This window comes from Ceratotherium simum, chromosome 5, assembly GCF_057802395.1.
Source record: "Ceratotherium simum simum isolate JZ-2026a chromosome 5, ASM5780239v1, whole genome shotgun sequence".
NCBI lineage: Eukaryota > Metazoa > Chordata > Mammalia > Perissodactyla > Rhinocerotidae > Ceratotherium > Ceratotherium simum.
In genome coordinates this window covers 35,733,920-35,746,139 of record NC_141904.1, presented here as the reverse complement: position 1 = coordinate 35,746,139, position 12,220 = coordinate 35,733,920, and the positions used below count along the sequence as shown (strand labels likewise).

Here is a 12,220-nt window from a genome sequence, read left to right as displayed (position 1 = left end):
CAATAAGTTATTATTAATATTATTATTCATTAATGGGACAAATGAGCACCATATCACCATAACATATTTTACCAATTTAGGCAAAGAACAAATAACTTAAGCCTCCTTGAGTGTCTTTTACAACAGGTGTTAAAATCTTCTTCAAAACTGCTCTGGCCTATTTAGTTAAATGAACAATCCTAAACAAAATTTAACTGAAGTTTGCTTCAGTTAATAAAACATGTACCTATACCTCTCACATAAGGCAGATAAGCTACGTTAGATTGTTATTTCTGAAAGAAGTATGCCTGGCATGTTTCCTAACAGTTAATACATTTCAGAAAAGTATCTCTACTTCCCTAGGGAATTCATACAAGCAGACTAGAGAGAGGTGTTAAAATAGCTTAAATCATTAAGCTGGATCATATCCAAATAGAGCCTAATTCTAAGTCCTTTATATTTCTCTCTGGCATGTATTACATGGGATTTGGGGAGAAGGGATAAGAAGTATGTATACCTTCCTTATGATACTTGGTTTAAATTTTAAGTTTGAATTCTGTAGAAATACTGGGTGACTAAATTGGGAGTTTGAAGAAAGGCAGTCCTCGATTTAAATTCTTCAACTAACAATGAATTAACTATAACAGTCCTTTATTTGTTTACAAAAGAAATCAATTTATCCATTCAAGTAACATGGGTTCTATACTAATGCACAGCAGAAAAATAGCATGAAATTAGATCAAAATCATTCTGACCAATAAATAGAAATGCACTAGAGAGCATTCATGTTTACTGTTCCACTTAAGCACTGCTTTCTAATTAAAAGAAAAGTTTATAAGCAGGAATCACGTTTTCAATATTCTCAATCATTCGCTAACAACACCAAATTCTCACATCCCAGTAGATTTCAAGTTCCTACATAGAGATCCATGACCATTTCTCTACCATTTGTTGAATAAAACTTTTTATCCCCTGAAGACAATTTCTGAAAGGATCCTACTACTATCATACCTTTCCCACTCTTCCTGAAGAACAAGATAGCTACTAAATCAATAAAGAAAATAAAGACATGGGAAAGAATAAAAGTGGTAGCCATGGAAGACTGGAAGAAGAAAGCAACACGGAAAACAACATATATAAAAGAAATGCAAGCTATTCAAGATCCTATGATATCTACACAAACAAAATCACACAAAACCCAGGGTCAACAATCCTCTACAAAAATACCAATACATTAAACAGTCCATTCTTAGGGTTTTCCTAAATTCCTTCAGTTCAGATCCCCTTCCAACATTCTTTTTCCTTCTTTCTGTCAAGAACTAACTACAACCACTCCCTTCCTTATGTAAATTTTAATATATATACTTTAAAAAGAACAGTTGGGAAAAGCCATAGTTTAAAAACCAGTAATTTTGCATTTATCTGATTATTTGATTATCATTTGTCTCTTGAAAGACAGAGATGTCTCCTCCCCATCCCCTCTTCCTTGTAGTTTCAGTATCTGTTGAAAGATTGAATCTCTTTTGCCACTAAGTATCTTTAAGGTTATCTGTAGACAAGGTTGATTCCAGATCAAGAGTTCAATCTTGAGATAATTTCTGATCTCAAGTGAAGAGAAGGACGCCTTCCCTTTCCTACAGGTACTTCCTACTGCAAAACAGCAGGCAACCTCCTCCGGTGGGTAAGAAGCCTGGCTAATCAAATTTACCCACATATCTCAACAACCCTTTGATCAGTTAAAGATGAATCTTAAAAACAATGCTGAGCAAAAAAAAAGCAAGACACAATAGCCACAAGTGCATTTACATAAAGTTTTAAAAGAGGCAAAACTAAATTATATTATTCAGGAACGCACAGAATTATACCACCTAAGAGGAAAAGCAAGGATGTAATTACTATAAAAGTGGGGGGAGGGGGTACCGAGAAAGCACACATCAAGGCTTCTGAGGTGGCAGCAAAGTTCTATTTCTTGATCTGGGTGATGGTCACATGGGTGTTTATTTTATAATTAGTCATCACACTGTACATTAGGTTTACATACTTTTATGGTAAAATACAACATATTGTGAAAAGAAAATTTTTTAGAGAGTGAAAGTGAACACCTTCTCACCGATAATAAAAGCCTTTGCAGAACACATCTCTTTTTCTCTTGCTATATAAACATTTAAGACATTTTCAAAGACTATCTCAAAAACTACAAGAGAGCTGCCTTCCAATAATTCTGTATGCCATTATTTTCCCTGTGGATTACACAAGTAAGACGGTATAATAATTTTCTTTAATAATAAAACCTTCTTAAATATAGTATATTCTACTTTACAGGATTTACTGGTGTTTTAAGACTAGGCATGAACTGTTAAGAGAGTAAATCTTAAAAGTTCTGATCACAAAAAAAAATTTTTTTTTGTAACTACGTAAGGTGATAGATGTTAACTAGACTTATTGGGGTGACCACTTTGCAATGTATAAAAATATCGAACCATTATACTGTACACCTGAAACTAATATGTCAATTATACCTAAATTAAAAAAACAGAATACGCATGAAGTAAACATAGTGGTCACGAGTGAGTTTGCAGTCATGATTCTTTTCACCAACTCCATTCTACTCATTTGGCCAGCAACAAACAATAATTTAAGCTGTCCATATACTGGAACTTTAGAAATTAATTATGAATTACTATATTTTAATTTTTAAAATAGTATAGAAAATAGTATATGTTGCAATATTATCTATCCATCTATTTATGAAGGAGGGGGTCCAATAATTTAAGTTTAAAAACCAAATTCATTTGAGGTCATTTGTAGGTTGGAGAGATTGCTAGATATCACTAAAGAAAAGAACACCATACTGTGAAGAAAATCTTTAACTAAATGAGAATAGCTAATAAACTTGTAAGGCATGAAAAAGAAATTAAAAGGAAACCCCAAAAGAAACATTATCAACTTGGTTATCAACTAATCATTAATACTCTACTAATATAAATATAAAATTCCTTTATGCCTTTATGCAGTAATATTTCCCTTTGGATAAGAAGCATGAAAAAAGTAAAAAAATAAAGTTTGAAAACAAACTATGGAAACTATTAACTTATGAAAATTACAGATAACTGATGCACACAATTTTTTAAATCACTAATTCTAAAGAGGTCAACCTTCACACAAAAGCTCTTTCCATAGCTAAACTTGAATTGTCAACATTTCCAATATTGTCAATTTATTTATTTATTTTGTTGTTGTTTTTTGTTTTGTTTTGTTTTTGTGAGGAAGATCAGCCCTCAGCTAACATCCATGCTAATCCTCCTCTTTTTGCTGAGGAAGACCGGCTCTGAGCTAACATCTATTGCCAATCCTCCTCCTTTTTTTTCCCCCAAAGCCCCAGTAGATAGTTGTACGTCATAGTTGCACATCCTTCTAGTTGCTGTATGTGGGACACGGCCTCAGCATGGCCGGAGAAGCGGTGCGTTGGTGCGCACCCAGGATCTGAACCCGGGGCCGCCAGTAGCAGAGCGTGCGCACTTAACCGTAAGCCACGAGGCCAGCCCCCAATATTGTCAATTTAAAGAGAGTGGTAGAAACTAACTTCCGCTCAGCTTCTGAAGCAACAATTCTCAAACAACTCAAAAAACTCCCTCTAATACAATCATAGGTACAAAGAAAATAGACAAGAATCTAGCCAAGCTACAACTAGACCACCATAGAAAAAGTACTTCACCCCTCTGGTGGTCAGCTTCTTTGCCCAGAAAAGAAGCCAAGCCAACGTATACTCTAAAAAGCCCTTTAGGCTAGAGAACTCTGGGCCTACTCTGAAAGTTTAGCTCCCACCTCACAATTTCCTTAACTGGAATGGCTTAATACTTCCAACCTCATTACTATGAACTTTTTACAGACAAATCTAAATGAAAACAACATTCACTTGGATTCAATCATCTTTTCCTCTCATTCAGCTATTCCCTTAAAAGCCCCGTCTCTGAAAATTCCCTAGTCATTCAGGTTTAAAAACTTCAAGCCATCATCAACTCTTCTCTCTTCCCTACATCAAAACAAACAAAATAATTAGCCACCATCCAAATAGCGAGTTTAGTTAGCTAGAACACAGATTGTACCCAGGCATTTTGAGAGGCCAATATGTTAAGACTTAAATCAGAGCAGCTGATTAAAAAACATAAATTAAATGGAGGACACTTTCATTTAAGCCTGCCTTGGAGGCAGAGGATGCAGTAAAAAGGACATAGATTTTGGAGACAGACAGACTTGTATTATTCAAACCTTGTGGGAAATACTGAATTGAAATATACTTTATCTACAGAAATAAAAGATATTACCTTATCTCCTCAATTCTAACATCTAAAATCAAGTTATAAAACACTGTTAAAACTAAGCATCTACTACCATTTATAACATATATTAAAGTTACCCTGCAACACTAAGTTCCACAGAAAGAAAAGAAAATGGTCACAGATGATATGGTCAATTTAATTCGTGTACCAGTCACAATTCTTCAGAAATTTCTTTATTTAAAAATAGTACAAACTTGACCAATGCAAAGGCATTCACCAACTTATGTAGAGGTTTTATTCCAAAATACGTTTATATGTCTTCCATTTGAAACTATAAAAGAATTTTTCCAAAGAAATAAAATTCCAAATAGTGGTTAGGTTTCCTGGCAAGTCTACAAATGCCAGCTAACCTACATTTACCTAAAAAATGAGAGCCTCTGCCAGTTGCTTGCATCTCTTCCAACCCTTAACCCTCACCTAACACACATTTTTTTTTTTTTAAATCCTATGGTATTGCCACTTTCTACCAACTTCTAAATCCCTGGAAATTATTCATGGTCAGAAGTAGGTGAAGAGAGGACACAGAAACCTTCTCAGAAAAGATAAGTAGTTTAAAAACAAAAAATATCCACCAGAATCAGGTAAAACAAATAAAGGAGTGAAGAGGAGTATCGAGTTAACTATTTACATTTTTTCCCCTTTCAATAGTATTAATTTGGCCCATACATTATATCTGTGGGTCCTATATTATTTGAAAATGTTTTCCTTTCTTCCTATTTATTGTAGGGATTGACAGAAGCCACTTTTGCAGTCATACATAAAATTAAATAAAACATTACATCTGGATAAAACATGGCAAAGAAAGAGCATGAACTAAGACTCAGAGTAAGCAACAGGCTGACCAATAACAGGCTTCTAATAATTCAAAAGAATTTAGCAGTTCCACATAAATTAAGACTAAAAAAACCAACATCAACACCCTTCTAACAACTTCAGAGTTTCTCCCAAGACATCAGATTCAGCAAAGTCATTTAACAGACATGGGCTAACGCACTGACTTATGATGTATTCAGGTAAGTTTCTAACCAAAACCTAGAATGATTGAATCTTATTCTAACCTGCAGTCCAATTGAGGATGATACAGAAACAGTATTTATACTCATTATGTTCAAGCAGTATAGAAACAAATGCCATCCAGACATAAGAGATCCCCTTTTTCATGGAGTTGGGGAACAAAGATAACAGTCTTCATATTATAGTGAACAATGCCCTATCAGTGTCTACAAGCAGCACTTAATAGTAATGGAAAAATAGAAAGATATGATAAAGCAAATAAAGTAAAATACTAACTGTAGAACCTAGGTGCTGAGTGTGAGTGTTCACTATAAAATTCTTTCAACTTTTCTGTATGTTTGAAATTTTTCATAATATAACAATTTAGCAATATATAGATCTGTTGAATCGTGGAGTGCTTTATAATTCAGGTTAACTGCAGTTTTGTCTTTAAGTTTTCAAAGTAAACAAACTGAGAAAAAAATTTGATTCAGTCACTTGAGAATATTAATCTTTCCATTATTTCTGAGAGCATATATGCACTGATGAATACTAAGACATTACAATGAAGAGAACTTTTAACATTTTCTCATATCCCAAAGCACTCAAAACTTACCGAGAGCATAAATATCAGAGCTAGATTAAGTATAAACAGTCTAGTAAGTTTCCCCATACTAATAACAACTAGGTCGGAGCCTATACTGTAAATCCTTATTCTGAGTTTCTAATGCTTGGTCTACAACCAATGTTGTTTTTATGCAATCTACTCAAAGCAGTAAGGAGTGTGCAGTCTTACCCAAGTTAGCCCTCAAAACATGAAAACCCTAAAGAGAAAAAAAATTTCCCAAGTCTTTGCTGACAGATCCTAACTTCTCCAGGACCTATGACATGTTTCATGAAACCCATGATTACGACCTATAGGAGCCATCGCACTTACCCCAAATGGGAGCAGATCCAATCCCATCATCCAATCCAGCAGCTCAAGGCACTCTCTGCACCTCCTCCCTAAGTGTTCTCATAATTTAGAATGACCTCAAAAGCTTAAGGCTAGAAAAATTTTAAATTACAATGAAATCAGTGACAGTATACCTGTTCTGAGGTGCAGCTGGACTGCTGTTGCTAACGATTCCACAATGTGACTTTTTAAGATTTGGGGATGTTTGTGTTCTAAAACTGGTTTTGTTACCCATTTTGTCTTCTTCAGAACTGAGGTCAATAGCCTCTTTTTGTCATCTGCAAAGTGAAGAAAAACATGGAGACCTCAAAGTACAGGAAATAGTCCCCAACTTACAAACAGCTTATGTTCCAAAGGTTTATCAGTCCTTTGAAAACATGTTTGTACTAATTAACCTACTTATATCACAGTTTCTATGAAAAACTGCATTTCAAGTTTCAACTCTAAACTGCAGCTTTCTAACCTGCAAAAAGACATCTGCTGCCCTTTTACAACTAACTGCAGCCAAAACTCAAGGCTCAGAGAATCCCCTCTCTAGGGCTCTAGGCAGAACCCACTACAACCTGTGCAGACAGGGAAAAGGGCAGCTCTCCTTATATAGAGAGCTTTTACACTGCCTCGTGGGAAAAGCTACAATTTAACAAGATAACATTATGGAAAAGGTACTTGGTTAAAATAATGTAAAAGTATCAATAGTTACAACAAAAATGAATAGAAACTACATTTTGCTCCAGATAAAAAGACAAAATTAGGTGCTGTTAAACTAGTTGATCAACCAAATGTTTGGCAAGTACAGACAACATGTTCTCAAACTGCTTCCTCATGTCTGATCAACTGAACTGATAACGGAGGAAATTACTAAAGTGAAGTGGTGAGAAGATCATTACCAAAAATGTTGCTAAATTCTAAAAAAGTGCAGTGTACTTTAAAATTCAATAAATATATTCAACATCATATACCACCCCTTATAACAACTGGTAAGTTTCATAAAATAACTTGAGTGACAAATTTAAAAAACAAGTATAAGTTTGTGACAATGAGTCACCTTTGGCAGCTAACTAGAATCTTACACAACTTAAGAACTAATGTTAAATTTATAGAAATAACTCACATCAAAGAAAGAAAGTAAACTTTTCACTAAAAAGATTTCAGAAACGAAGCTAATAAGAGACATGAAAAAAGAGATCAGGGAAGGCCAGAATAAATTGGTTTGTGGATACAGAACCTGAGAGGAACATTTAACTATTATTAAAGGTTCATGTCATTACTACATGTTAAAATAGTAATCTGAGAGACTCCCAAACTAGTATAACACTAGAGTGTTATATTGTAGATCAGTCAGTGTTGGTACTATTAGTAGCTTTGAAGGAAAACTGCTTTAAAAATCCAAATAACGACAGGCAATCTAAACCTAATCCCCTTTTTAAAATTTTTCAACAAGAATGGATTATAAGAATGAAATACCTAACTACTTGAGATCTTCAATAGATACAAAAAGAAATCAAAAGTGAGCAAATAAAGGATTTTTTTGGTCTGAAACCTAATTTATTAAGTCACCTGAATTATACTTAGACATTAGATTTATATTGGCAAATCTCCATTCACAATAAGAGACAGGGACAAGTCCTCTGATAAAAGGCTGTTTAGTACTAATCAGAATTATCTAACATTAAAAACAGAAACATTTAATCAGGAATATATTAAAATGTAAATATTAAAGCTATCGGTAAGCACAACACCTAAATTAAGCAGGTATTTAAGAATGAAGAGGTGTATATACCTTTAGATTAGCATATATGATTTAAAATTCAAATGTTACTCATTTGGCTAAAGGATAATGTTTCTGAAATGTGTTTTTATAATGTGGATAAAAAGGTTTATGCTTTCCAAGCATATTCTTGAAACTAGAGAAAGAAATCAACTTTTCATTCTCTGGCATACTTAGAAAAAAAAAGGAATATTATTTGTGGAGCAACCCGATAAGACTTTTCATGATTATGATACTCAATTTTAGTAGTAATCTTTGGCTGACTTGAGGCAGATTTCTAATCTTCCTTCAAAAGAAGGAAAAATGACAAAACTGTCTCATCATTCAGTTGTGAATTTTTCTGCAATCCTTAATTTCAGCCTCAACTTACTACTAAACAGTATTTGGCCTTCCGTTTGTAAAAATGATACTCTCTGGGAATATTATGCACAATTTTTGTTACCCATAATGTTTGGTCAGCCACGCACTTCTGTTGTAATCTGAAAAGACAGAACTTTCTCTTTTCACGTTGTTCAGTAAAATATTAGCAGTTTTCATTTTCTGGTTCCAATTTCATTTTTATCTAATTTGCATAAGAGTTTCAAAGCTAAGAAAAAGAATACTGTAACTAGTTAATAAGGTTTCACAGTAATTTTCTTTTGTGATTCCAAATAACATACAAGCTATTTTTTTTTAAGTGTTAGAAAAAAATCAAAACCTCTAAAACGGAATTAAAACGTTTCATGGAAGAATGCCACAGTAATTAACTGTTTACCTAAACTGAATTCTCCATGAGTGGGCCCCTCTGGTGTTCAATGAGATGATGCACCACCAATTTTTCTATCCACAACAGAACTTTAATCAGGTATTTTAATACAGGGGTAACTCACTCCCCAAAGTATTTATTATCCATATATTAAGTAACTCTTAAGAAGATTCTTTCTGTATTTCAAATAATAAAACAAATATCCTGAAGTTTAGTTAGATCTAATTATAAGGAAGTAAGATTAACTCAAGGCTGATAGGTCAGCAAGATGAATTAAGTTAGTTTAAAAGGCATACACTCAGGTAAAAAAAAAAAAAGAAAGAAAAAAACTCAGTTTTGGCAAGTTGGAAAAAAAAATTAAAGCTATTTTCCTCTCTAGATAATTCACAGACCAGTATAGCGCCTAAGTAGCTAGTGCTCTTAATGGAGTAATTTCCTAAAGCATCCAGGTCAGTCCCTGATACCATGTGCAACTTGGGTAGTATAACCTAGGGCTTGGCTCCTCATCACTGTAGGACTGTTTGCTCTCCTATCCTTCCTGCAGAGACCAATAAAGGAACTAATGCAATGCTTTCGGATCTCGTGCATAACACACTGAGGGTGACAGCTTGGCTAACAGAGGAACGATCTTGCTCTAGAAAGCAACCCAACCAAGATAACTGTGGAACAGTGAGGCGCTGAGTGCATTTATGGGCCTTGAAAAAAGCCACTCTCGAAAATATCTAATGTTAAATAAATAAGAGTCCCTAGCCTTCAGATCACTTTCAGGGATATTATTTCCCTTCCTACAACACCTCACTCGCTCTTTTTCCCTTCTTGTATAATGAGAGCAAAAAGATAAACGGTAAAAGCGTAAAACTGCGAGGCTGAGCAGGCAGGGCTCCTGCACATCTGGACCCCCCTCCGACGGCAACAGGGCACCCCCGGGCCGATCCCATCCACACCAGCAGAAACGCGCCAGCAAAAAGCAAGAACGCGAAAGCGGCGGGTGGGCGGGAGTCCGCCACGAGTCGGCGGAGGAGCGACCTGCCGGCTCCCGGCGTGGCCGGTCCGGACCCTGCGACTCGAGCCCACGGCGAGGGGCTCCGCTCACCCTGCTGGGAGTCGTCACCCTCCCCCGGCCGGGGGTCAAGGTCCCACTCGGGGATCCCGACGCCCCGCCTTAGGGTGCTCGGGGGAAACTTCGCCCCCGGGCAGGGGGCGCGCCCGGAGCCCGGGACCCGCGCGCGCTGAGCCGGGGCGCGAGCGGGGCTCGGGGCCAAGTCCGGGAGAGCAGCGGCGGGCAGAGGCGCCGGTCCCAGTCCCCGCGGGCGGGGGAGGGGCGGCGGGCACTCACCAAGGGTCGAACTCGTGAATGATGCTTTCGAAGCGAATGACGGCGAAGAGGCGCGAGCTGAAGCCGGCCAGCCAGGCCAGGAAGAGGATGGTGAAGGAGAGCAGCGACTGCCAGCCGGCCGGCTGCGACAAGCCCCCGGACAGCCCCGCGGGGGCCGGCTTTGGCGGCGCCACGCCGCCCGCCGCCTTGTGCGCGCACTGGGCCCCGGGCCCGTGGTGGCCGTGCCGGCTGTTCCCCAGGGCCATGAGGCCGCTCCACGGGGACGAGTTGAGGGACGACTTGTGCTTGCTCTCCGGGGCCGAGGGCTCCGCCATGTTGTGCCCCGGCGGCGGGTCTCGCTCCTCGCCGCCGCCGCCGCCGCCGCCGCCTGGTGCGAGGGGTGCTGGGCGGGGACCCGGAGGAGAGGAGGAGGAGGAGGAAGAAAAAGGAGGAGGAGGGAAGAGCGCCGCGCGCTCCCGCCCTCAGCGCCGCGAGGCCGGGGGACAGGGGGTGGAGGCGGCGGCGGGGAGTCTCCGCCTCAGCAGCGGCCGCGACCGCCGCTCTCTCAACTCGGATGGCCCTTGCGCCCCACTAGCCATCCGTATCCCCAGTGCAGCTGCGGCAGCGGCGAAAGCCGACGGGACGAGGGCGCCAGAGAAGGAGAAGCAGCAGACGGAGGCGGCACCAGGGCGCCGAACAGCAATGACATTCCCTCTCACACCCGCCGCCCGCCCCGCCGTGAGGAGCGGGAGGAGGAGCCCCCTGGGGTCTGGGCGGAGCTCAGGCTACCTCTGGCTCCGCCCCCGACCCAACAGGAACTGGCCCTTCCACCTGTCACAATGCGACAGGTCCGTTAGGGGGCGGGCCTAGAACCGCGGTGCCCGCCAATAGGGGGGCGAGCTGGGGCGGGGCTTGGCCCAACCGTTCGCCCCCTCCCCCTCCCGGCCTCGCGCCCATTGGCCCGGAGGAGCCGTGTTGCGAGGCTACGGCTTCATTGTCAGTTGAAAGACGCGGTTTCGCGCGCCTGTGTTGTCGGCGGAGAAGGGTGTTAGGCGGCTCCGCTCTCTGCATGGGGCTGAGCCCGGCCGGGGGGTCGGGAAGTGGTCGAGAAAAGCGGAGCGGCCTCCGTCACAACCGGTGTAAGGGAAGCAGAAAGCGCCGCGCCGATCGGCCGGGCACTCGCGGACTCTCCGCGGTCGTGACTTTTAACCCTCTTTGCGCGGAGCGCCAACCACGTGACTGAGCGCGCAGGCGCGCTGCCCTGGTCCTCCGCGCGTGGGTCTAGGCGGCAGGGCTCCGCAGCCCGGGGGGTCTCGCACCCGGCGCAGCGCATGAGCTGCCTGTGGTGGCGCCACGGTCTGTCCCGCTGGCTGCGAGCGAAGAGAAGTTTGCCGGCGCTGAAAACTCATCGGAATCCCCGAACAAGCCCCTAGCTCCGGGAAGACTTAGTGGGGGCAGGCGAAGCGAGACTTTCTCGCTTTTGTCACTTCTGTTTTCCTAATTGCAAAAATAATGTTTGTTCACTGGAAATATGGGCAGATGCAGGAATTCATTCTTAAGAGCTGAGTACATTCCATCAAACGAGTGAAACTATTTAACTTTGTGTGGACTGGCAGCTCTTAACCAATTCTCTCTTTAGTAAATGATAACGGACTGAAGTGTACCGAATTTTTGCACGTTTGGGTTGTATGTTTATACCTTCCTCCTCTTTCTCCACGCCCCTCCTCCCAAAAAGAAAGTGCCACTGAGTAGACTAAACACAAGGCAAAATGAGTTTAAACATAAGTGGAGTAGTGGGAAAACTAGAATTGCTGTGATATAAGCACCATGAAGGGTACAGAGCTTTCAATATCATCAACACTCAGTAAATACTTGATTAACTTTTCGTGTAAACTAACAGTTAATTGTCCATTTTATTAGGTAAATAACATCTGAACTTAAAAGCGTGTATTCGCATAATTTTATAAAGGTAGTCAATTATTAAGTCATTTAAAATTTAACACATTTAGAAATTGTGTTTAAATAGTCTTCAAAATGTTAGGTAAATGAACAAGTATACTTAGTTTGAGGTTGCACCTTGAAACTAAAAGATCCAGCTACTCTTTTAACCTGCTATGTGATTTAC

The 12,220-nt window shown here is 40.1% G+C and overlaps 1 protein-coding gene across 2 annotated transcripts in view; it reads right to left on the bottom strand.

The window, feature by feature from the left end:
* STT3B (STT3 oligosaccharyltransferase complex catalytic subunit B) overlaps positions 1–10,813 on the bottom strand; it is a 114,293-nt gene extending 103,480 nt beyond the window's left edge. The window contains exon 1 of one of the 2 annotated variants that reach the window (XM_087430664.1): positions 10,117–10,813. In XM_087430664.1, the coding sequence (XP_087286790.1) occupies positions 10,117–10,430 (314 nt within the window). In that variant the 5' untranslated portion in view covers positions 10,431–10,813. The remainder of the gene's footprint in view (positions 1–10,116) is intronic. The other variant, XM_004419454.3, reaches the window with a different exon arrangement.
* Positions 10,814–12,220: the final 1,407 nt, after the last annotated feature.